At 40.7% G+C, this 25,333-nt stretch overlaps 1 protein-coding gene across 1 annotated transcript in view; it reads right to left on the bottom strand.

Moving 5' to 3' along the window:
- Window positions 1–7,250: 7,250 nt before the first annotated feature.
- LOC133655731 (protein shisa-9-like) overlaps window positions 7,251–25,333 on the bottom strand; it is an 88,407-nt gene continuing 70,324 nt past the window's right edge. The window contains exons 4-5 of the mRNA XM_062056158.1: window positions 18,349–18,462; window positions 7,251–9,865 (exon numbers count right to left, since the gene is read on the bottom strand). Coding sequence (XP_061912142.1) covers window positions 9,339–9,865; window positions 18,349–18,462 — 641 coding nt within the window. The 3' untranslated portion in view covers window positions 7,251–9,338. The remainder of the gene's footprint in view (window positions 9,866–18,348; window positions 18,463–25,333) is intronic.

Here is a 25,333-nt window from a genome sequence, read left to right as displayed (position 1 = left end):
AAAAAAGGAATCAGTTTTACTTGAGAGTGTTCCAAATATCTCCAGCTTCTTCAGTACAAAGACATCTGCTGAAAGCAATTCTATAAATGCTACTGCAAATTCAGCTAAGGTTAGCAATGCACCTGAGCTAGCATGTAGCTCCCAAGATCCTGAGACCACTACAAGTGTAGACACTGAACCAAATGCTTCTGATGCTTATGATTCAACCAATTCAGCAGTAGCCAGTTGCTCGGATGAATGTGAGGTCACTGCACCTCTGGACAGCATAGAAAATGAGCTGAATCTTTCTTCAACACCATCTACAGTGACAACTCTACCTAGTGATCCCGCTAAATGGGCTGAGACCCTCACTGAGTCAATGAAGGAAGTTCTTATTCAAAGAGGTGCAAAATCATTTCACAACCGTCACAGCCATTATCCAGCTTCTGTGAGGAACAGTGGGCTAGGAGGCAAAACCCGATGCCTAAACAATGAACATTTTACTTCACACTTGCCCAATGGACAACGAGTACAAAGAGAGTGGCTGATGTACTCTCCCTCTACTGGTAATGTTTACTGCTTTGCATGCAAACTGTTTTCCCCAAAAACGCATTCTTTTGTGACAGGCTATTGTGATTGGAAACACTCAGAAAGATTTGGTGAACATGAGCGAAGTGCTGAGCACATAACCTGCATGCAAGCAGTCTTGAACCGCGCCAAAGGTGCCACAGTTGATGCAGACCTGTTCAAACAGTTTCAGGCAGAGAGCAGCTATTGGAGGCAGGTGTTACAAAGAGTTGTTGCAGTCATTAAATTCCTTGCAGAAAGGGGCCTTGCATTTAGGGGTAAAAATGAATCGTTAGGGTCTCCTCTCAATGGGAACTACCTTGGTATTCTGGAGGTCCTGGCTGAATTTGATCCCTTTCTAAAGGATCACATCAGAAAGTTTGGGCAGATGGGTCGAGGTAATACCTCATATCTGTCCTCCACCATTTGTGAGGAATTCATTGAATTGATGGGTGCAAAAACCAAACAGGCTATAGCAGATGAACTGCAAGCAAGCAAATACTACTCTATCATTGTGGATTCAACCCCAGATTTATCTCATGTGGACCAATTGACATTCATATTCCGTTTTGTTAGCAAAGAGGGCAGTGTTGTTGAACGCTTTGTGGGTTTTGAGCCCATTACTAGCCATACAGGTGAAAGTTTGGCTAACTGTGTCATGTCTGTGTTGGAAAATCTAGGGTTAGAGCTGTCAAATTGCAGGGGGCAGGCTTATGATAATGCCAGCAACATGTCAGGGAGGTATAATGGGTTGCAGGCTCACTTAAAGAAAAGCAACCCATTAATACACTATATTCCATGTGCAGCTCACTCTTTGAATTTGGTGGGAGTCAACAGCATTGACAGATGTGGAAATGAAGTCTCTAAGTATTTTGACTTGATTCAGTCTATTTACAACTTCACAACTGCATCCACACACCGATGGGACAGGGTATTTGGCAATTCCAACATAGATCTCACACTTAAAGCTTTATCCAACACGCGTTGGAGTTGCCGTGCAGAATCTACCAAAGCACTGTGGCAGAACTACAGTAAAATAAAAGCAGCACTACAGGTTATTTCCACTGATGACACAGAGAAACGAGACACACGAACTGAAGCTGACAGTCTAGTGCGGAAGCTGGATTCACTTGAGATGGCCTTCATGGCAGGCTTTTGGGACACTGTTCTGTCCAGATTTCAGGCCACAAGTCTGCAACTTCAAAAAGCAGACATGGACCTTGGTACAGCAGTTAGATTGCTGGAATCTCTGCGCACCTTTGTTCTCTCCCAAAGAGATCTATTTGATCATTTTGAGCAGAAAGCCTTAAACATGTTGGGTGGCACCCCATCTTACAGGGCTGAACGGACGAGGAAACGTAAAAAGTTTGCTGATGAATCAGCATCCCCAGATGTTGTGCTTGAGGGAAGGCAACTGTTTCAAATAGAGACATTTATTGCCTCTATTGATCAACTGAGTTCAAGCCTTAATCACCGTCTGGAGGCCTACAAACATCTGAACAATTTGTTCAGTGTCCTTTTCTCTTTGGATACAGAGTCCAATGCTTCAGTCCTTCACAAGGCCAAGATTCTCACTGAATCATACCCATCTGACCTCAATGAAAGTCTTGGACAGGAGCTTATACAGTTCAAATCTTTTATACAGCTCAACAACACTGATGAGGAGAGGACCCCTTCAGGACTGCTCAAAACAATAATACATTTTGGACTACAGCCTACGTTTCCTAATACATACATTGCGCTACAGATTTTTCTCACTCTACCGGTCAGTAACTGTGAGGGAGAACGCTCATTCTCTCTTTTGTCAAGAGTAAAAAATGAGCTGCGCACAAGAATGACTCAGAAAAGATTAAATGCGTTATCTCTAATGGCAATTGAGAGTGAGCTGACAAGAGAGTTGGACTTCAATGATGTGGTGGATGATTTTGCAAAATTGAAAGCACGAAAGAAACCCCCTGCTTAAAGGTGCACTGTGTAAGATTTTTAGGTTATTTCCAGAATTCACCCATTCACTAATGTTAGGCTACCTGTTTTCATGAATACTTACCACCACCATAAAATTCTAAGTATCCATTATGACTTGGAGAATTGCACTTTTGCCATTTCTGGGAAGTGTCACCTGGATTGTGAAGATAGGATTGACTTTAGGCAGAAGCTTGGTGCTTTCTCTGGCAAACTGAACCTCAAGCTTCATTCTCTGCAGCTTTGCATTCTTGTGCAGACTTTCATCCACAAGGAACTTTTCAACTTCCCCACTATCGTGAAGGGGCCATCAAAAGATTTCAGTGTGTCCAGCATGTCTAGTCTCTTACTCTCCTTTCTTTGAGCCATCTCTTGTTTCTCATCTGCCCTACTCTCGAATTTTGCCTTCATGAATTTACTCCAGTTGAGTTCAACCTCCCTTTTTGCTTGTGCTGCTGCCTTGAAACCTCTGAAGCTCCTGGCTCTTCTGTAAAATTATTGACCTATTGACTGCGTTCAGTGTGCCCAACTTCTTCAGTTTGTAGTCCACCTTGCCACATTGTCTCTCCATCCCAATGTTGTGCACAGGGGTGCCATCAATGTTACTAGCCTGTTCACTGACAGGGTCCATTGGGAAGGTCTCCTCATCCATCCTCTGCCTGGCCAGGACAGTCTTCAGATGGGGCAGCATGAGATCTGTCAGCTGCTTCACTTCATCCAAGTATTCGGCAGCCACGTCTGACACTGAGTTCAGGACATGTCCAGTGCCTGTCCAGCCACTATAGCATTCTTGGAAATGGGCTATCTTGACCTGCATGCAGCCCTTGTACCATGAACTGGCCTACACCTTTCTTTGTGGTGCTCTCCGATGCATGTTATCATTTTACCTTTCTCCTTCTCCTCAAGCTTAACCACAAATAGATACAGACTTTGAGCCTCAATTTGCTGCACAGCTGCCGTTATGCCAATGTGTTTTCCTAAGATATTATTTTATTTTTAATGATAGAAGGGAGGAAAAGGGGGCAAAAATCATGTCCGATTTAGTTTTTTGGGTGGGTTGGGGGGTTTATTTCATGATAGCTACCAACTTCCAATACATAATATCTCTCAAATGACCCAATGCACCATCACTGAAGTGGGCGTAATCATTTTCAAAAATGTTTATTTTTAGGCCATTTATCCCCTCCCCCTGTGTCTGTGTGAAACCTGTGCTTGTCAGTGTCTGTGTGGTATACCTAATAGTGTGTGTGCAGTATGTGCACTCTTCTGTACAGTACAGTGTGCATGTCTGTTCACAGTATACAGTATTTCTTGCATAGTGCGTGCGTGTGTGTGCGCCCACACGCGCGGGGGGTTGAGGGGCCAAGACCATGTCAGGCCCAGGGGGCCAAAATTTCTTAATCCGCCCCTGATCGTAACACATCGCTAACTACGACAAGAGGTAAGGTAGAAACTGTGTCAACAGCTGAATGGCTTTTGAGTTTGTAGTGCACAACACAATGCGATAGAACACCAATCTGTACTGACTGAAAAACATGAACAATCATGTTACAGTATCTGTAAAGTATTAGCTCACATTTCATATTTTGTTTGTACACAGCAAGGTCGACAGTGTATGTACTGTACAGTGGCGTGCAGTCACTAGAGGCAGGGGAGGCACGGCCTCACCTGCCATCATGGAAAGAAAAAAAAAAGTAAAAAGAAAAAAAAAATTAATTAAATTGTTATATGTATCCAGTGATTATACTAAAGTTATTTTCCATTTAACTTAACCAGTTTTAGATTATTTTTATTTTTATTTTCACATTTGCCATTCAAATACTGAGAAGAGACGGTGCGGTGATCAGCAGCCAGTTGAGGCACGTCACTGATTTGTGCCTCAACATGGATTGTGCGCAATGACTCGGCTAACTGCTGGCCTGCTGTGCAGTGAGACCGTATTGCTATATGAATTATATTATACATTTCCATAGTTTAGTTAGCTGAGGTATATAATGTACAGTGTATTTTGTCAACAACTGTATGTGTGTAACGTATTTTTAGTGCTGAGCATTCATAAAACTCTGCTGCGAAAACACACTGTGTGAGGCTCGTCTCATAACCCCGCCTCCTGGTGCCAAGCACCTCCGCCGCAGAATGCACCACCGACGGGAGCGCCGCGGCCACACCAACCAAAGCCCACACCCAAACCCTCCACGTGCAAGACCGAATCCACCCAAAAAAAGTCACTTAACAAGAAGCCAAAAAGTGCAAAAACAACAATGCTCGCGCTGCAGGAGCCGCGAACGACCGCAGGGACACAACATTAGGTACACCTGCACTGCAGGTTCATATGTTTGTAAATCTGACTGTGATGATGCAGTCGTGCCTCACCAGACATTAACCTCACCGCACGCCCCTGGTACTGTAGTTGTACGGTGATGTGCTGCGTGTGTCATGATCAATATTATAGTGACTTACTGAATAGACAGTTGTCTGTTTGGTCCAGTTGGTCGGGGATGTTTCCAGTTGATTTGGGTTATCAAATTTATTTTGGCATAGCTTGGCTCTGAGTTCCACATTTGCACAAGTCATGCCGTCTGCGCCAACGTTTCACAATGGTTCATCCTTCGTATATTCAGGTAAAAAAAAAAAAATGTTGTTAATCCTCATTTGTCCAAAAATAGTTGTCCTCATCGTCTATTACCAGGTTGCCAAGATTATAACATACACATTTGTTTCCGGAAGTAGGAACACACATTTGTTGCCTGAAGTCAATTAAAGTCTACTTATACATCCCTTAATCACAAATGTCTCAAAGGGCTGCATAAGCCACAACGACATCCTCAGCTCAGATCCCACATCTGTCCCGACTTGGAACAGTCTGTGGCCACCTGATAACCTCTCCACACAGGAGAGGGGGGAAGAGCAGAAAAGAGAGACAGCAGATCAAATGATCTAAAAAGGGGTCTATTTAAAGGCTCGGGTGTATAAATTAGTTTTAAGATGGCACTTAAATGCTTCTGCTGAGGTAGCATCTCTAACTGTTACCGGGAGGGCATTCCAGAGTACTGGAGCCCGAATAGAAAACGCTCTATAGCCCGCAGACTTTTTTGGGGCTCTGGGAATCACTAATAAGCCAGAGTTCTTTGAAGGCAGATTTCTTGCCGGGACATATGGTACAATACAATCAGCAAGATAGGATGGAGCTAGACCGTGTAATATTTTATACGTAAGTAGTAAAACCCTAAAGTCACATCTTAAGTGCACAGGAAGCCAGTGCAGGTGAGCCACTAGAGGCGTAAAATGATCAAACTTTCTCAAAAGTCTAGCAGCCAACTGTGTACCAACTGTAATCTTTTGATGCTAGACATAGGGAGACCCGAAAATAATATGTTACAGTAATCGAGACGTAACAAACGCATGAATAATGATCTCAGCGTCGGTGGTGGACAAAATGGGACACATTTTAGCGATAATAGGGAGATGTTTTAGTAACACTCTTAATGTGTGACTCAAATGAGAGTTGGGTCGAAGATAATATCGAGACTCTTTACCGAGTCGCCTTGTGTAATTGTTTGGTTGTCAAATATTAAGGTGGTTTTATTAAATAAGTCGGAAGTGCACTGCTAAGGAAATGGAAATATATGCGCAGAGAAAGGGAGTTCCGGCATTGTTTAAAATGACCAAAATATGGTAAATTTTTAACATATTACATATTGTTATGAACGTGTCTGTTACTACGTTATATATTTACTTACAGTGTGTATACAAAATGTGGATGGAGGGTTTTGAAGTTGTTTTAGAGGGCTTAGAAGGCTACAATTAGCTGTATCTTGCAAGCTTTTTTTTTTACCATCTTTAAAATCCCCCGCCCCCAAAAAAGACATGCGTGTTCTTCTCTCATAATGATTGTGAATGACAGGCGAAATTCTTCCATCCCTGATCTGATCCAGAGAAGGACAGGTACCCCCTACTAATATTGTGATTGTGCTTTAAATTAAACTGGTCCTAAAGATACCTTGTTATTGTGCAATACTGTACTAAGATATTCAAATAATACAGTATAGCGCTGCATTACTAGCTGACAACTAGCACGCTAATTGCTAGCTGGCAACTGGCACGCTAATTGCTAGCTGACAACTAGCATCCAAATTGCTAGCTGGCAATCAGAGCACTAATCGATGGCCATCTTAAATGCTAAAATGAATACGATAATATAATTATTCATGGTTTTACAGTGAATTGAGCGGCCATGCCACTGTTATTTATGAACTACACTACAATGTATTGGATTAAAGTTAATGCTTATTTAAAGACATTTGCAAAAAACTGCAGGCGAAATAAAAAAAACTATATTTAAAAAAAAAAAAAGGTTCTATCAACCAAAAATTTCACGACCCCCCCTGTAGCAAAACCTCTGGAGGTCATGGACCCCTGTGAAAGACCTCTGTTTTAAGGGGTTCCGTAGACTACGTTGCATACAGTAGGTGGCGGTATATGCTGTTAAATTGAGTTAGTAATTAACAATGAAATTATAATTGTGACGCATTTAGTTGTAACTTTATTTTAATTAACTCTAAAATCTCAGCTCTGCAGTTACAGTAAATTGCTGTAAATATATTTCACAGTAAATTACTGCAAATGTTACTGTGAAGTAACGCAATTATTAGCCAGTAATTTACTGTGAAATTAATATGATTTAAGTTCTGTTCTCTATCTTTGATGGATACACAAACACAACTTTAGTAATTTTCCCAATCTTTAATACTTCTCTTTTAAACGTTTCTGTGAAGAAAAACAGTCCTGTAACATTTCTGGGTTTTTGGTAAATATTGTACAGTTCACTTTTTTTTTGCTCCAGCCTCCAACATATTGCACTAAGGTATCATACTTACCGGTGGTAATTGTCTTACATGCCGTACAGTTAGTATGATAACCTATAGAAGTGCATTGTGACTTTTCCTATTCCAATTTCCATAATACATGCTTCATTTACCAGTCACTACTGTAGAGTCACACAATAAAAACATAATCAATTGTTTGGACACCATGTCCAATCCGGTCTTTTTTATTCTTCGACCGTATTAATTCTGCCACTACTTTTGCCATAAAACAGAAAGCCCACTGGAACAATGTGACAAACGGTACTGAAGGCTTACTTTAAGCGCCTCACTTGCACATTAGAATAGCGCACATTTATTATAGAACACTCTATGTGTCATATTTAATGTTATTCTATGCAATAATAAATTCTGTTTGAATCTGACATCGGCTATAATAATTTCCTACATATAAATATCTCCTTCATAAAGCCCTTTTCTCAACAAAATGAGTACAAAATCTACATAGCCTCACATTGTGTTACACATATTTACAAAACATTACAGAAATCCTGCAAATGCTATTGAAAGTAAAAGACTAAAAAACGTTATTAATAACTAATAGGTGGACAAAATACGTGCTGACAACAAAGTTGTGATTGATAAACAGCTCTTGCATACAGAAACTAATAGTCTAACAAAAATACAGCAAATTTAAACAATTGCAACTGAACATGTGTTGAACAAGAGTTACAAATTTAAACATGAAAGCAGGTTGTGTTCACATGACCCAGTTACAAGTACACATAATAAAAAGAAACACTGAAGGTTGTTTAGCTGCAAAAAAGTGTTTTGTTGCTCAGTCGGTGGTTCTTTTTATAATTTGTTCTTTGGGGAAAACCTCGTACACCCCAAATATTCTCTTGTAGATCAATAATGTTTGTCTAAGTATAAGTCTAAAAATCGAAAAATTGTTCAAATCCTTTATATTAATTTGTTTCTCCTACCCCCAGTTCCTGAGGTTGACTTTCCAAATAAAACAAACTGTTGCTCGTCTGCAGCAGCATGCAGTGTGCGGTGTCTTTTGCTATCCAGGCTTCAGAGAATAAATGAGTAATGTTTAAAGCTCGAGGCATGCAAATGCCTCCACACATTTTCCGGCAATAGTGCCTGGAGGCGGAGAAATAACACAGGAGTGTCCTCACAGGTCCACACACTCGCGAGTTATGACCCAGACAATTCGGTAGTGAGAAACTCAGATTCACAGTGACTCCCTTGCCTTTCCTTTCCCCTTAGGAAAAAAAAAACATGCATTTTCTCTTCTCTGCCCTCTCTTTCTCCTCTTTTCTAAAGAGACCGAGCCTCTGGCTTTTAACGAGCTCCCTTTCCTCCTCTCCATGGTTGAGATGGAGGCTGATGGGAGCTGACATGATGGTGGCATTGTCCTCTCTGTTGAGTTAATGTCACCTCGGGGGCGCTGTTCCTGTATGCTGGGCCTGATGGCACCAAAAGCAAAATAGTACATAGTGGAGATGGGATGGAGGCTCTGGAGAGATAGGAAATGGTACAATAGGGGAATGCATGGAGGTAGACATTGAAATGAAACAGTACTTTTTGTGTACAACAAGTGAGGCCACTCAGTCTAGAAACTCTATATTGTATTAAACTATAGGCGATAAAGGACACTGGCCTATTTCCAGAAGGATGGACTTATGGAAAGGTGTACTTTGTTTCAGATTTGCAAAAAAAAACACAGGTGTAATACAGACACATATATTTTTTTAGCTTGGCCCCCACACTGTCTGCACGTCAATGAAAGTTCACCGTATTTTAGTGTTTCTCCCAGATACACTCCTATAAAATTTACTGGATACTAACAACTTTTTAGTTGTTTCCATAACCTCTGTGTTCCTCCAAAATGTTTTAACTGCACCCTTTTCACCTTTTTTGCCGAGTTTAGCATTACTCTTAGGCTTCCGGTGTTGACTCCAAAGTGTGTGTAACTGTGCATCAGTACAGCTGTGGTGCTCAGACAGTCACTTCGGTCGCACTGTGGGTGGAGTAGCTCTTTTGCCTGGTTTGGTGATAGTACGGCGCTTGAGGTGGGTGTTGCACATGGAAATGTGCGCCATGGCCTGCCATACCCCCAGCATACACCATTCCGTAGGGTTGGTTAAAAACATCCGGCATGTTCTCAATGCTCTGCTGCCTACGGGTGGAGTAGCCATGTCTCCAATGGGAGGTGTGCATTGATGCAGACCCCGGGGCAGAGATCTGCCTCTGGACGTGGCGACCTGTCGGCTCCCAGGTTTTGAAGGTCGAGCTCGAGAGCAGTGGGTGTGTGGTGGTCTTCGGGAGGTGGGGGTGCTCCAGATGGCTGGGGGGTATCGAGATGGAAAGAGGCGCGTGGAGGTTGGTTTGCGATGGAAGGTGCTGGTGGATGTAGGACTTCTCTTTGGGCTGTACTGGCACCGGGTGGAATGCTTGAGGCGCCTGATAGTGGGCAAAGTCCATGAGTGGGAAGCTCTTGTAGTAGGGATGAGATGCACTGTCCGCTGCAAATTGGAAAGGAGACAAAAAAGAAAGATAAATATTTTCATTAGATGATGGTGTATTTGATTGGCACAAATGAAGTTTACATGTTCTCCCTGTGCTTATTTGAACGTGTTCCCTTAGAAGTGCGTTAATCAACTAAATTATTTTGGGGGCTACATGTCCAGAAAGTTAAGGACCGGGGAGCCAGACTTTGTATTATACTTATTTTTGTATATTTTGGAGAACCAGCTTCCTCTATAGTAGACATTTGATTTTGGTCCATTTATTTTTTCAGTGTTACAGGATCGCTCTACTGTTTTTAAGGACCTTCTGCAAAGTTAGAGTTAGTCAGAGATCATCTCTATGATGGCACCCTAGCGTTTTTAAGAATCTCCTGCAAAAATGTGAGTATCTCACAAGTTTTTTTAACAGAACTTACGAGCCACCAGTAAATGGCCAAATGATGAAAAAGAGAGGACCTAAAATGGAACCTTGAGGAACACTAAATATGTTGAAGAAATGACTACTGACTGCACCTGGAGTGAACAAGCTACAATATGTAACTGCCAAAGATGAGCCTCAGTTATGTCAAACACAAGTTTGGACCCCAGAATTCCTATGTTTGCTAACAAGGTTAAAAGCAAGAATCTTCCAATGTGTTTATAGTGGTACTGTGAACAAATCTGGCCTGCCACATCAATATGTGTGGCCCGCCACATCAATATGTGTGGCCCGCAAAAGTCTGGAGATAATATGCATCGATAACGTACTTCATCTTTTTATTACTGCATGAAATTGCATATCTTTTTAAACTTCAATATTATCTGATCATGTAACAATTATATTGTACACTGTATTAAAAATGTAGAAATAAAAACTTAAGTATTTGTTTCTGACTTTGACATATGATTTTAAAGAATTTAATTTGTAGGTAAAAATATAATCAAATGCATAGGCAATCATGAGGCGATTATATGTTTATACTCATATATACTCATTGTAAGCAGGTAGCCATAACTGTGACGTGGCCCTCAATGAAAACAACTTTGACACCCCTGCTCTATACAACAGGAGCACTCCAATGCTTTTAGGAATTTGCTGTCTTCCAAGTTTTGAACTGAACTCGGACAAATTTGCCCCCGGGCCGCCAGTTGAATAAGCCTGACTTAGCGTATATTGAGGACTTTTTTGTCCTCTCAGACATTTTTTCTTTATTTTTGACCATACAGTAACTTTGGTTGTGTTGCTCTAAATGGAATTATTTTAATATTTGTATTTAAAATTCTTTCATATGTCAACGATACACTGGAAAACAATTTCTAAGTAGTGTTTTGCTCTAAAAGGAAACCCTGAAATTAGAAAATACATGATTAGATATTGCATAATGCATGTACAGTTAAACAATTATGTTATAATGGTAGTCAATGGGGATCTTTTTGTCCTATGATACTGAACTGCTATTAGGTTTGGAATCTGACACAGCAAAACAAATTAACAATGCATCAATATTAATTTTACTACTAATTTTATGTACATTTGGGCAAAGTTTTCAAAATTAAAAAACTAAAAAAAGTTAGCTCAAATGGACATTCAAAGGTTTAAAAAAAACAAAAAACATGACATGTTAACTATTTCTATTTAGGACTGCAGCTGATAGAAAGATTTGAGCAAAAAAAGTAAAAATACTTGTATATATATATATGAATCCAAAATATTTGAATACACTCAACTGAATGAGGACTTTTTGACACTTAACTGCTGTTAAATTATGTATGTCCCAGAAGGTTACTGTAATAATTACCGAATATCCTTCCTCCCCCAGAGTTGGACTGCTTAAAATATAAATAACAATATTGCAAAATCAAAACACACCTTTGTGTAATGTTTACAGGGATATATTATTTGGTCTTTTTATTCCTTTCTATTGAAAAAACATCCCTGTCAACGGTCCTTGTACTATTCATATCATTTGCAGAATTGTGCAGGTCTACCCCAGGGCCATTATACAATCTCAAAGTGCATCTGATCACTTTCCGATTGTTTGTAAGTCATTCTCCCTCTAGGAATTTGCGATGTCGCAATCACGCCAATGTACACAAATTCAACCAATTCCCACGAATTATGCTCAAACACGCACGTCAGCTGTATAATCAAAACTTATGTTTGTTTCTTGTGTAGATGAAGCAGGGACAGCAACATGTAACAATATATCAACTCTTTATTGGCCATTCTTCCTGTTCCTGTCTACAACGCTAAGCCTTATGGGTAATATACTATACAAACTTTTTATAACTCTTCCTAGTTTACATGTATTTATCTCAACTTTACTTATCCAGGTAAGACAATCAAAAGGCGTATTTTAAATGGCGATGCTGACCTAGCAAAGAGGCTGTCATGATGTTTGTGTTGTTTTGCCTGTGTTATTGTGTTTGTGTAGTGTTTTCCTGTCTAGTCTATTTTTGTTCTTACTGTTTTGGTTTTGCAGTAAATTCACCACTGTTTCTGAGCGCTGTTCTGCACACCTGCACTTAATTAGTGATCAGGGGACTCACCTGCCTATGATCACTAATCAAGAGGGTTTATCTGTCAGTGTCGCCTTACCTGCGACATTGGTTCGTTGTCTATTGTGACTAATGTTGATGTGTTTTTGGAATTTTGCCTGTATAGTCCTAAATAAAAGAACATATTTTCTGCCTTTCGCCTCCGGTTTGTGCATCTTGGGGTTACGGCACCAGCTACAGTATCATGTGCAACCGTGGCAGAGGCAGCATTTACCAACAAAAATTGGTGCTACAGATTGCGTTCAATAGTTCACAAATGCTCTGAACGTGTAGGGGTAACGTGTGTTGGAACATACATTAATATTTAAAATGCACAAACACTTTTCAAGCCTAAAATAAACATGGATACTGTCTGCAATTATCCATCCATCCATCCATTTTACTCTGCTTATCTGAGGTCGGGTTGCGGGGACAGCAGTCTAAGCAGGGAAGCCCAGACTTCCCTCTCCCCAGCCACTTCGTCCAGCTCCTCCCGGGGGATCCCGAGTCGTTCCCAGGCCATCCGGGAGACATAGTCTTCCCAATGTGTCCTGGGTCTTCCCCGTGGCCTCTGGTCGGACGTGCCCTAAACACCTCCCTAGGGAGGCATTCAGGTGGCATCCTGACCAGATGCCTGAACCACCTCATCTGGCTCCTCTCCATGTGGAGGAGCAGCGGCTTTACTTTGAGCTCCTCCCAAATGACAGAACTTCTCACCCTATCTCTAAGGGAGAGACCCACCACCTGGCGGAGGAAACTCATTTCGGCCGCTTGTACCCGTGATCTTGACCTTTCAGGTCATAACCCAAAGCTCATGACCATAGGTGAGGATGGGAACATAGATCGACCGGTAAATTGAGAGCTTTGCCTTCCGGCTCAGCTCCTTCTTCACCACAATGGATCGATACAGCATCTGCATTACTGAAGACGCCGCACCGATCCGCCTGTCGATCTCACGATCCACTGCCAGGACGTGAACAAGACTCAGAGATACTTGAATTCCTCCACATGGGGCAATATCTCTTCCCCATCCCGGAGATGGCATTCCACCCTTTTCCGGGCGAGAACCATGGACTCTGACTTGGAGGTGCTGATTCTCATCCCAGTCGCTTCACATTCGGCTGCGAACCGGTCCAGTGTGAGATGAAGATCCTGGCCAGAAGAAGCCATCAGGACCACATCATCTGCAAAAAGCAGAGACCTAATCTTGCAGCCACCAAACTGGATCCCCTCAACGCCCTGACTGCACCTAGAAATTCTGTCCATAAAAATTATGAACAGAATCGGTGACATAGGGCAGCCCTGGCGCAGTCCAACCCTCACTGGAAACGGTTCCGACTTACTGCCGGCAATGCGGACCAAGCTCTGACACCGATCATACAGGGAGTGGACCGCCACAATCAGACAGTCCGCAATTATTTATAATTCATTAAAACAGTACAGTAATTTGACAATTAGCTGAGTATGTGCTTTTACTGTCATCTATTGTCTATTTTTTCAGTCTGCATGGTATAAAACGAGTAAAACAACAATATTGTACATTTTGTTTTGGTTTTTTTTTGTTGAATTTATATGCTTTTTGACGTTAAGGTTACAATCGCCACTTTTATTTATTAGTCATTCATACTTCACTTTTTATTGTTGTTATCTATGCTAGATTTGTTTTAGTTCTATTTATTATATATTTTCTAAACTAAACTAAACTAACACCCTCCCCGGATTGCTAATAATCAAATGTAAACAATCAAATGCAGATACTTTTTCTTTTTCTTATGCCTTCTGATCTCTCTCTCTCTCTCTCTATGTCCACTACTTGATGTTCATATCCCCCCCCACCCCCCCCTCCACACCCCTGATTGTAAATAATGTAAATAATTAAATGTGATTATCTTGTGTCATGACTGTATTATGATGATAGTATATATGATAGTATATATCTGTATCATGAATCAATTTAAGTGGACCCCGACTTAAACAAGTTGAAAAACTTATTCGGGTGTTACCATTTAGTGGTCAATTGTACGGAATATGTACTTCACTGTGCAACCTACTAATAAAAGTCTCAATCAATCAATCAATCAATCTGTTAGAATATTTTTACCTGCATAAAATTATTACTCGTATTTTATCCTTTATTCTTAATCATTGTTCTTAATATTTACATAAGTTTTATTATTTTTACGTTCTAGTGATCCTCTGAAGGAGCCCTCTCCATCATGGATTACATCGGCCATGGCTGTAGAGTGCTTTGTGTCAGCGTCCTGGCAGCTGTAGTCTGGTGACCATACTGTGATAGTGTTTTTTCACCTGGCTCCTTTGTACTCAGCTTTATGTGTGTGTGTGTTTGTGTATGTGACTGATGATGGGGGCATTAATTTTAAGTCTGTAGAACACTTTGTGTTGCATTTTTTTTATGTATGAAAAGCGCTTAATAAATAAAGTTGGATTTGATTGTCAAAGAACACATAACAATTCTAACAAATTCATAGGATCCCAAGTTGATTCACTGCTACAACACTGCTGACAAGGCAATGGCCTGGTTAGTAAAACATTTAACGACCTTCAAACAAAACAACTGAAATAAGTTAGTGTGATATGAGTTAGCACAATTCTTCCTTGTTTTGATGCTCTAGGACAGTTGCTAGACAATGTGATGAAGGGACAGACACTGAGAAGTGCATAAAGGTATGTGTGCCACGATGTGGTAATGTGGCACTGGTGGTTTATAAATACTCTCGCCCAGAGTCCTTTGTGTGCATGTTTATGTATTTGTCAAGGGATGGCATGAATGTCAAAGAGAATTATATAAATAAAGTGAACATTAAGGTTATAGCTTCAAGCTTTTTGGCCATGTGAACAAACTCTTTGTTTGAGTTAGTCTAAAACCTTTGAATCATTAAAAAAGAAAAAGAAAAGATTACTGCATTGAATTAGAACGGCTATCCACTAATAAGGTATGAGAAAACTGTTATAATGTATGTATTTCAAAGAAATAACCCTATTGAATTTGATTCATACGCACTTTGTCCTGCTGTTGAAATTGCAAACTTTTTAACAGAAGGAAAGCCTCTATGGTGGATGGTTAAGGTTAAGAAAATCTGTCTTGTCAAACAGCAATTTGCCTTCGGCTAAGGTTTGTTTGGTTCTAATGGCGTGCTTCAGTTCTGTGGAATGTAACACCAGCTCAAGGACGACAACGGAGTTTTGCATCTGTGACCTTTAGCAGATATGAGACTTTCTGTGCAAACACCTGGTTGACAAAAAAAAAACCCGCGGTTTGTTTCCAAGGCGCAGTAGCTTTGTTGTTACATCACAACCACTTCTGGCGGCATGACAGTCTATTGAAGTACAGTACAGAAGTGCTTAAGTACAATGCATCAAATACAAAACTGTAGACTGAGAGGGCTGGGTCTGCTTGTGGAAAACCCTGTCAGACTAAACACTTAACAGCTTTAACATCATTTATGAGATCCACTGCACGAACTGAGACAAACTTTAATATATTTTATTCTGTAAACCACAAGAAGCACATTAGATTTTGTGGCAGATGCATTTTTTTTTACAGTAATAATAAAACTGTCATGAACCACACCATAACGATACATACATTCTTCTTATAACGCTGTATAAGTTAATTTCTTTCTTTCTTTTTTGTTTTTTATTTAAAAATAATACTAATATATTTCTTATGTTTTTACCATTTTCTCCCTTCTCTTATAATTACATATCTAATGTATGTATTGTCCCATTTAAGTTGATAGTAATACAGATAATAAAGGTTAATATTGTTATTCCTTCATTTATATTGTTGTAACTATTAATATTATTACTGTTTTAATTATAGTATAACAATGATCATTGTTCATGCTGTATTTTTAGTGTTTACTGCACTAATTCGTTTTTATGATACCATATGTATATATGCTGTCACCTGCTGATGTAGCTCTGTTGCTGTTGTTTTTGTTGTTGACATAGTATGATGCTGTGTTGCAATACTTACATACTGTACATACCAAAATACGTTCATATTGTAACATACAGTAGTATAAAATGTTCGAATCAATCCCAAAATACTGTATAATCAGTTGTTCCTTATCCCAATTCTGACATTTTCTGGAAAGTTTCATGAAAATCTGCTAATATTTTTTAGTTATTTTAAAAACGATTATATACGAATATACAACTTCCTGGAGGAGGTAATAAACCACCTTAACAAGGGACACACTTTGTCCTGCATTACTCAATAGAAGATGGGAAACAGTAGTACGACAGTAGTATGCACTAAATTAGTCCGATTGCTCAAATAGTTTGGCTCTAAATGAGCATTCTAAAACCCATTGAAACACCTTAATCCAATCGAGTTTGGTTTTTGAAAAGTCGGACTAACACACCTGCATTATCCGATTGAAAACCAGTTCTCTCGAGTGGGTGTGTGCACTGGCGGGGACCCTTCGAATCGCGCATGTGCAAGTCTCAATCCGGGGATACAACCTGGCAGTTACCATTCAATAAAAACATAGCAATAATTGTAATAAAGAGGAGACTGTTTATTTGCTCCACAAATGAAAAGAACATAACATTTTGAAGTGCATCGAAGGGAGAAAAAAAAGAAACTGATTTATTTAAGAAGGTAGCTGAGGAAATGGAGAAGGTCGGCTTAATTTGGACTCGCGAACGAACTGATTAACAATAACTCTGTATTGTACACAACTGGCAAGATAGTCCAAAACAACAGCAACCTTCATCTGGGCACACACAGTCTTTTCCTTCGGATTCAAAACTCCGTCTATCAATACACAGAACCTTATGAATGAACTCCGAGACATTCTAAAGTTTTGTTTCCACGATTTGGCGTCCGAAAATTCCTTTGAAAAAACTCTCGTCTTTCTTTGCTTGGGACCTGCATCCGCTCCGAGTAGTGATGGGTCCGGCAACACCGATGCATCGGCGCATGCGTCGAGCTCATAGAGCGATACCCTGTGTCGGTGCGCGTATCGCTTTTAGAAAGTCACGTGACCGAACACGAGCTGTTTTGGTCACGTGACCGAACACGAGCTGTTTTGGTCACGTGACCGCTCATGAACTGTATCGCACTGACGCCTGCGCGCCAAACTGTGTTTATTAGGAAGCGGCGCAATGCGTGTTGTTGACGAACACCGTTAGGGCCGCTTGTTGTCACTGTCACTCAAAGTTGCATTTCAAAATTACACAGAATAAATGTGTTTATTTTGTTTAGAATTCAGATGGGTTTGATTTGGTGCGCGGCATATATTGGCTGTGCGGTAAAACAGAGCTAGGCTGGTAACTTGTAAGGAGCCGCAGATGGTGTGACGCATAGGTCAACCGGAAAAGCAATACGTTTATCCGTGCTAAAAATAAATAAACGCCCTCCAGTGTACAGGAGGCACATGGCCTATGACCAATAGTCATATGAGAGAGAGTGCATGGACATGGCGACTTCACATGTAGGTGTGAAAAAACAAAAAAACGAACTATTTGAGAAATCAGACTAATATAGCGCATGGAAATATAGTGCTGTTTTTACAGTGCTACTATACTGTATGTACATTGTTTTGCTGGCCACATATGGGATTCTGCGTTTAGTTTAATGGAAATTAAGAGCATGACTTTCAGAAAAGACACATTTTCCATACAGTGGTGCTTTTGGGCATAAAGAAGTTATGCCCAAAAGCAGTACCAGTTTTGCTCTTGGAGACTGTGTTACATGAAACATGCACATTATAATAGCATGTGTGGACAGTATTATACAGTATGTGTTGGCCGGGTAAATCACATCACAATGCCTGACAGCAGTGCTCTTTAAGATCAACGCAGTTTGTCACCAGGCGAAGACACCAAGACGTTAGCTGGCTGCCCTTGCGCCGCCAACCTGCTCTCCACAAAAGGTTAGGTGCCACTTGCATTTAGAGTCATTGTGTGGAACTCTGAGTCGTACAACTTACCCACGGCTTTGAGGGAAGTGTACTTGTTGAGTCCCACTGTGCTGTGGTTGCTGTGTGAGTGAGGAAGGCCTGGACCAAATTGGCCGTGAGCTGAGTTGTTTAGATGGTACTGTTCTGGAGGCACAAAAAAAAGGGATAGTGTTAATTACAGCCAGTCACAGAATTTTAGTCTCTTTTTTCTCCTTCTGGATGTCTGCTGCTTGTATCCTAAAAGTGAGTCTTTTGGTTAGTACACAATATGTTTACAATACAATTCAAGCTGTAATATAAAGTAAAAAAAATACTTTTTGTCATCAAGTATGCTTGCTATGGTAGAATCTGCTTGGTTTTGGTTTACACAATGTTCAGCTTTTCCTTATCCATTCATTACATTATGCAATGGGAAGAAATGTCTGTCTTTTTATACATCCAACAAAACATGGATTTGCAGCCGGAAAAAAAATATTTTTTCCAAGATGGCTGCGCTTCAGAGCAGCGGCTTCGTGCGAGCGCTCCTGGAAGTGTAGACCGATTTGGCAAAAATACCCCTCAATTCAGTCAATTTCATGGCTGGCTCACAGCGTGTTCACTCCGTGATCACTTACGACCGACTTACGATTCTGGATGTGGAGAGATCGGGCCATTTTGGGCTGATAGATGCGTGTACGATGGACCTGCTCGCTAGCTTGGGAATTCTTCGCGAGCTACATCCAGCAGTGGCCTTTGAAGCAGCGGCGTCGACTTCCAGCGGAGACGGTCAGCGAAAGCGACGTAAGCGATGCGCTCGGAAGCAGAAGCGGGGGTGTCGGGCGGGGCTAACAACAAAGCTAAATGCTTTGTTGTTAGCGGGGCTAACGAAAAAGCTAAATGCTAATCCACAAAGAAGCGCTAATAAGGAGTCTGTTAAGCTAGAACTAGCCAGCGCCAGGCTGGATAATCCCTGCACACATAGCAATTCTTCTAGAATAATATACAACTCACATAATGTTTTTTCTGCATCAGAGGTGGACATGCATTTTACTGAGGTGGCAAACAATCTAAAAATTCCTGTCATATCAATTCCTAGATATGGTCGAAATTATTTAAAGTGCACTATGCATAATAAACGTAACATTATTAATATTGCTACTACGGATACTTTCAACAAAAACTCCTCAAAACAGCCCACTACCTATAATATGGGCTTTTTAAACATAAGGTCATTGTCTTCCAAAACGTTATTAGTTAATGAAGTCATCAGAGACAACAATCTTGATGTCGTTGGTCTAGCCGAGACCTGGCTCAAACCAGACGAATTTTTTGCGCTGGGTGAGGCGTCTCCTCCTGGCTATGCGGGAACGCATATTGCCCGCCCCATTAAAAGGGGTGGGGGTGTTGCACTAATATACAACAAAAACTTTAGCCTTACCTCGGACCTAAATAATAAATATAACTCGTTTGAGGTGCTCACTATGAGGTTTGTCACACCGCTGCCTCTCCACCTGGCTGTCATCTACCGCCCCCCTGGGCCCTATTCGGACTTTATCAATGAATTTTCAGAGTTCGTTGCTGATCTAGTGACACACGCCGACAATATAATCATAATGGGAGACTTTAACATCCATATGAATACCCCATCGGACCCTCCATGCGTGGCGCTCCAGACTATAATTGATAGCTGTGGTCTTACACAAATAATAAATGAACCCACGCATCGCAACGGTAATACGATAGATCTAGTGCTTGTCAGGGGTGTCACCACCTCTAAAGTTACGATACTCCCGTACACTAAAGTAATGTCCGATCATTACCTTATAAAATTCGAAGTTCTGACTCATTGTCAACAAACTAATAATAATAATAATAACTACTATAGCAGCCGCAACATTAATGCTGCCACAACGACGACTCTTACTGACCTACTGCCTTCAGTAATGGCATCATTCCCAAATTATGTGGGCTCTATTGATAACCTCACTAACAACTTTAACGACGCCCTGCGCGACACCATTGATATTGTAGCACCGCTAAAGCTAAAAAGGGCCCCTAAAAGGCGTACCCCATGGTTTACAGAAGAAACTAAAGCCCAGAAATTATCATGTAGAAAGCTGGAACGCAAATGGCGTGCGACTAAACTTGAGGTTTTCCATCAAGCATGGAGTGATAGTTTAATAACTTATAAACGCATGCTTACCTCAGCTAAAGCTAAATATTACTCAAATCTCATCCACCTCAACAAAAATGATCCTAAATTTTTGTTTAGTACAGTAGCATCGCTAACCCAACAAGGGACTCCTCCCAGTAGCTCCACCCACTCAGCAGATGACTTTATGTATTTCTTTAATAAGAAAATTGAACTCATCAGAAAAGAGATTAAAGACAATGCATCCCAGCCACAACTGGGTTCTATTAACACAAATATGACTGTATATACGACGGACATTGCCCTCCAAAATAGTTTCTCTCTCTTTGATGAAATAACATTGGAGGAATTGTTAAAATGTGTAAATGGGACAAAACAAACAACATGTTTACTTGACCCAATTCCCGGGAAACTTATCAAGGAGCTTTTTGTTTTATTAGGTCCATCAGTGTTAAATATTATAAACCTATCACTTTCCTCTGGTACTGTTCCTCTAGCATTCAAAAAAGCGGTTATTCATCCTCTACTCAAAAGACCTAACCTCGATCCTGACCTCATGGTGAACTACCGGCCGGTGTCCCACCTACCGTTTATCTCGAAAATTCTCGAAAAAATTGTCGCACAGCAACTAAATGAACACTTAGTGACTAACAATCTCTGTGAACCTTTTCAATCCGGTTTCAGGGCAAATCACTCTACGGAGACAGCCCTCGCAAAAATGACTAATGATCTATTGCTAACGATGGATTCTGATGCTTCATCTATGTTGCTGCTTCTTGATCTTAGCGCCGCTTTCGATACTGTTGATCATAATATTTTATTAGAGCGTATCAAAACGCGTATTGGGATGTCAGACTTAGCCTTGTCTTGGTTTAACTCTTATCTTACTGACAGGATGCAGTGTGTCTCCCATAACAATGTGACCTCGGACTATGTTAAGGTAACGTGCGGAGTTCCCCAGGGTTCAGTTCTTGGCCCTGCACTCTTTAGTATTTACATGCTGCCGCTAGGTGACATTATACGCAAATACGGTGTTAGCTTTCACTGTTATGCTGATGACACCCAACTCTACATGCCCCTAAAGCTGACCAACACGCCGGATTGTAGTCAGCTGGAGGCGTGTCTTAATGAAATTAAACAATGGATGTCCGCTAACTTTTTGCAAATCAACGCTAAGAAAACGGAAATGCTGATTATCGGTCCTGCTCAATACCAACATCTATTTAATAATACCACCTTAACATCTGACAACCAAACAATTAAACAAGGCGACTCGGTAAAGAATCTGGGTATTATCTTCGACCCAACTCTCTCGTTTGAGTCACACATTAAGAGTGTTACTAAAACGGCCTTCTTTCATCTCCGTAATATCGCTAAAATTCGTTCCATTTTGTCCACAAGCGATGCTGAGATCATTATCCATGCGTTCGTTACATCTCGTCTCGATTACTGTAACGTATTATTTTCGGGCCTCCCTATGTCTAGCATTAAAAGATTACAGATGGTACAAAATGCGGCTGCTAGACTTTTGACAAAAACAAGAAAGTTTGATCATATTACGCCTATACTGGCTCACTTGCACTGGCTTCCTGTGCACCTAAGATGCGACTTTAAGGTTTTACTACTTACGTATAAAATACTACACGGTCAAGCTCCTGCCTATCTTGACAATTGTATTGTACCATATGTCCCGGCAAGAAATCTGCGTTCAAAGAACTCCGGCTTATTAGTGATTCCCAGAGCCCAAAAAAAGTCTGCAGGCTATAGAGCGTTTTCTATTCGGGCTCCAATACTATGGAATGCCCTCCCGGTAAAAGTTAGAGATGCTACCTCAGTAGAAGCATTTAAGTCTCATCTTAAAACTCATTTGTACACTCTAGCCTTTAAATAGACTCCCTTTTTAGACCAGTTGATCTGCCGTTTCTTTTCTTTTCTTTTCTACTCTGCTCCGGGGTGGACCGCTAGCCTGTCCATCAGATGGGGACATCTCTACGCTGCTGACCCGTCTCCACTCGGGATGGTTCCCGCTGGCCCCACCATGGACTGGACTTTCGCTGATGTGTTGGACTTTCACAATATTATGTCAGACCCACTCGACACCGAGGATGTCGTTGTGGCTTGTACAGCCCTTTGAGACACTAGTGATTTAGGGCTATATAAATAAACATTGATTGATTGATTGATTGATTTGAAGAAAAGGAATGGCTAAGTATGCCACACACACACACACACACACACACACACACACACACACACACACACACACACACACACACACACACACACACACACACACACACACACACACACACACACACACACACACACACACACACACACACACACACACACACACTGAGCAAGAAGCCAACTGCTTAAAGGCCTACTGAAATGAATTTTTTTAATTTAAACGGGGATAGCAGATCCATTCTATGTGTCATACTTGATCATTTCACGATATTGTCATATTTTTGCTGAAAGGAACAATGACGATAAAGTTCGCAACTTTTGGTCGCTGATAAAAAAAAGCCTTGCCTATACCGGAAGTAGCGTGACGTCAAAGGAGGTAGGATTCCTCACAATTCCCCGTTGTTTACAATGGAGCGAGAGAGATTCGGACCGAGAAAGCGACGATTACCCCATTAATTTGAGCGAGGATGAAAGATTCGTGGATGAGGTACGTTATAGTGAAGGACTAGGGAGGCAGTGCAGGGTGTATCTTTTTTCACTCTGACCGTAACTTAGGTACAAGGTCTCATTGGATTCCACACACTCTCCTTTTTCTATTGTGGATCACGGATTTGTATTTTAAACCACCTCGGATACTATATCCTCTTGAAAATGAGAGTCGAGAACGCGAAATGGACATTCACAGTGACTTTTATCTCCACGACAATACATCGTTGACTCACTTTAGCTACGGAGCTAACGTGATAGCATCGGGCTCAAATACAGATAGAAACAAAATGTAAAAAAACCCTGACTGGAAGGATAGACAGAAAATCAACAATACTATTAAACCATGAACATGTTAATACACGGTTAATAATTTCCAGCTTGGCGAAGCTTAACAATTGAAGCTAACTAACTTAGCTACGTAGCTAACGTGATAGTATCAGGCTCAAATGCATATGGGAACAAAATTTTAAAAAACCCTGACTGGAAGGATAGACAGAAGATCAACAATACTATTAAACCATGAACATGTAAATACACGGTTAATAATTTCCAGCTTAGCGAAGCTTAACAACTGAAGCTAACTAACTTAGCTACGTAGCTAACGTGATAGTATCAGGCTCAAATGCAGATAGAAACAAAATTTAAAAAAACCCTGACTGGAAGGATAGACAGAAGATCAACAATACTATTAAACCATGAACATGTAAATACACGGTTAATAATTTCCAGCTTGGCGAAGCTTAACAATTGAAGCTAACTACGGAGCGGCGGCGGGCGTTGTAGCTTTCGACGACACCCCGGCCGCCATCAGAGTCGGCAAGAAACATATATTTCCCCAAAGTTACGTACGTGACATGCACGTAGCGACACGCACGTACGGGCAAGCGATCAAATGTTTGGAAGCCAAAGCTGTACTCACGGTAGTGCGTCTGCTATGCAGCTCAAACACAACACAACCTCCTGATTGTGTTGCTGTAGTCCGCTGCTAATACACTGATCGCACCTACAACTTTTTTATTTGCAGTCTCCATTGTCCATTAAACAAATTGCAAAAGATTCACCAACACAGATGTCCAGAATACTGTGGAATTGTTCGATGAAAACAGAGCAGTTTGTATGGTGACACATTGGGTACGAATACTTCCATTGCCGTCGTGACGTCACGCGCATACGTCATATCCAAAGGAGTTTTTCAACCGGAAGTTTAGCGGGAAATTTTAAATTGCACTTTATAAGTTAACCCGGCCGTATTGGCATGTGTTGCAATGTTAAGATTTCATCATTGATATATAAACCATCAGACTGCGTGGTCGGTAGTAGTGGGTTTCAGTAGGCCTTTAAGCTTCAATGTAAAGTATGGGTGATCGAACCAAATCTCGATACTACAGAAACCTGGTATCGTATCAGTACATAAACGATACCAAAGTGATTAGATCAATATTTTTGTTGTTGTTGTTCTCATTAAAGAAAATGTATTAGGTTGTTTTTATCATTGTTTACAAACTCAGAGAGTAAGTCTGGATACAATAAACCTTTGAGGGCAAAGCCCAAATGATTTAACTGGGAGCCAATAGTAGTTTTGGATTTTGTTGAATTATTGTGCACTCGCAAATTTATTTTTTAATTCATTTTTTATACAACATTCAATACCACAATTTTAATACCTCATCTGATTTACAACAATAATAGCAAATACTAAATGTAATAAGATTAGCATGGTAAAAGTGTTATTGTCTTTATTTTAGTTACTTGCTATAAAACATTTTCAGTTCTACAATTTATTCTCAAAGTATCGGATCGGGACTTGAAATCAGATCAGATATGAGTAGGGATGATAGTCGAAACCGGTTTTCCCGGTTGTTCGATAAGGAAAGAACTTAGTCCTCGGACTCGAATCCCTTTTTGAGAACCGGTACCCGTTATCGAGACCACTATAGTAAAGAAAAAGAGTTGCTTCTTTATTCGAATCCCTCGGAACAAATCCCGTCCCGACCAGAAATGCCCCGTGAGACATCACAAGAAATGACGTCACGTAGCTCAGTCATTAGGCGCAGATAGGGAAAGCAGGAAAAACAATGGACCGGAAAAAGCACTCCAAGGTGTAATAAAGTTCAAAACAAAAGGTATAATCCAATGAATAACTTTACTGAGAGATTTGAGCAGGGTACAAACACATGACCAACACTTTTATGACCAACCGGAAAC

The sequence above is a fragment of the Entelurus aequoreus genome, linkage group LG08 (assembly GCF_033978785.1).
Source record: "Entelurus aequoreus isolate RoL-2023_Sb linkage group LG08, RoL_Eaeq_v1.1, whole genome shotgun sequence".
In the NCBI taxonomy this organism is placed as follows: domain Eukaryota; kingdom Metazoa; phylum Chordata; class Actinopteri; order Syngnathiformes; family Syngnathidae; genus Entelurus; species Entelurus aequoreus.
The sequence above is the reverse complement of the archived record's forward strand: the minus strand, read 5'-3'. Positions and strand labels throughout refer to the sequence as shown.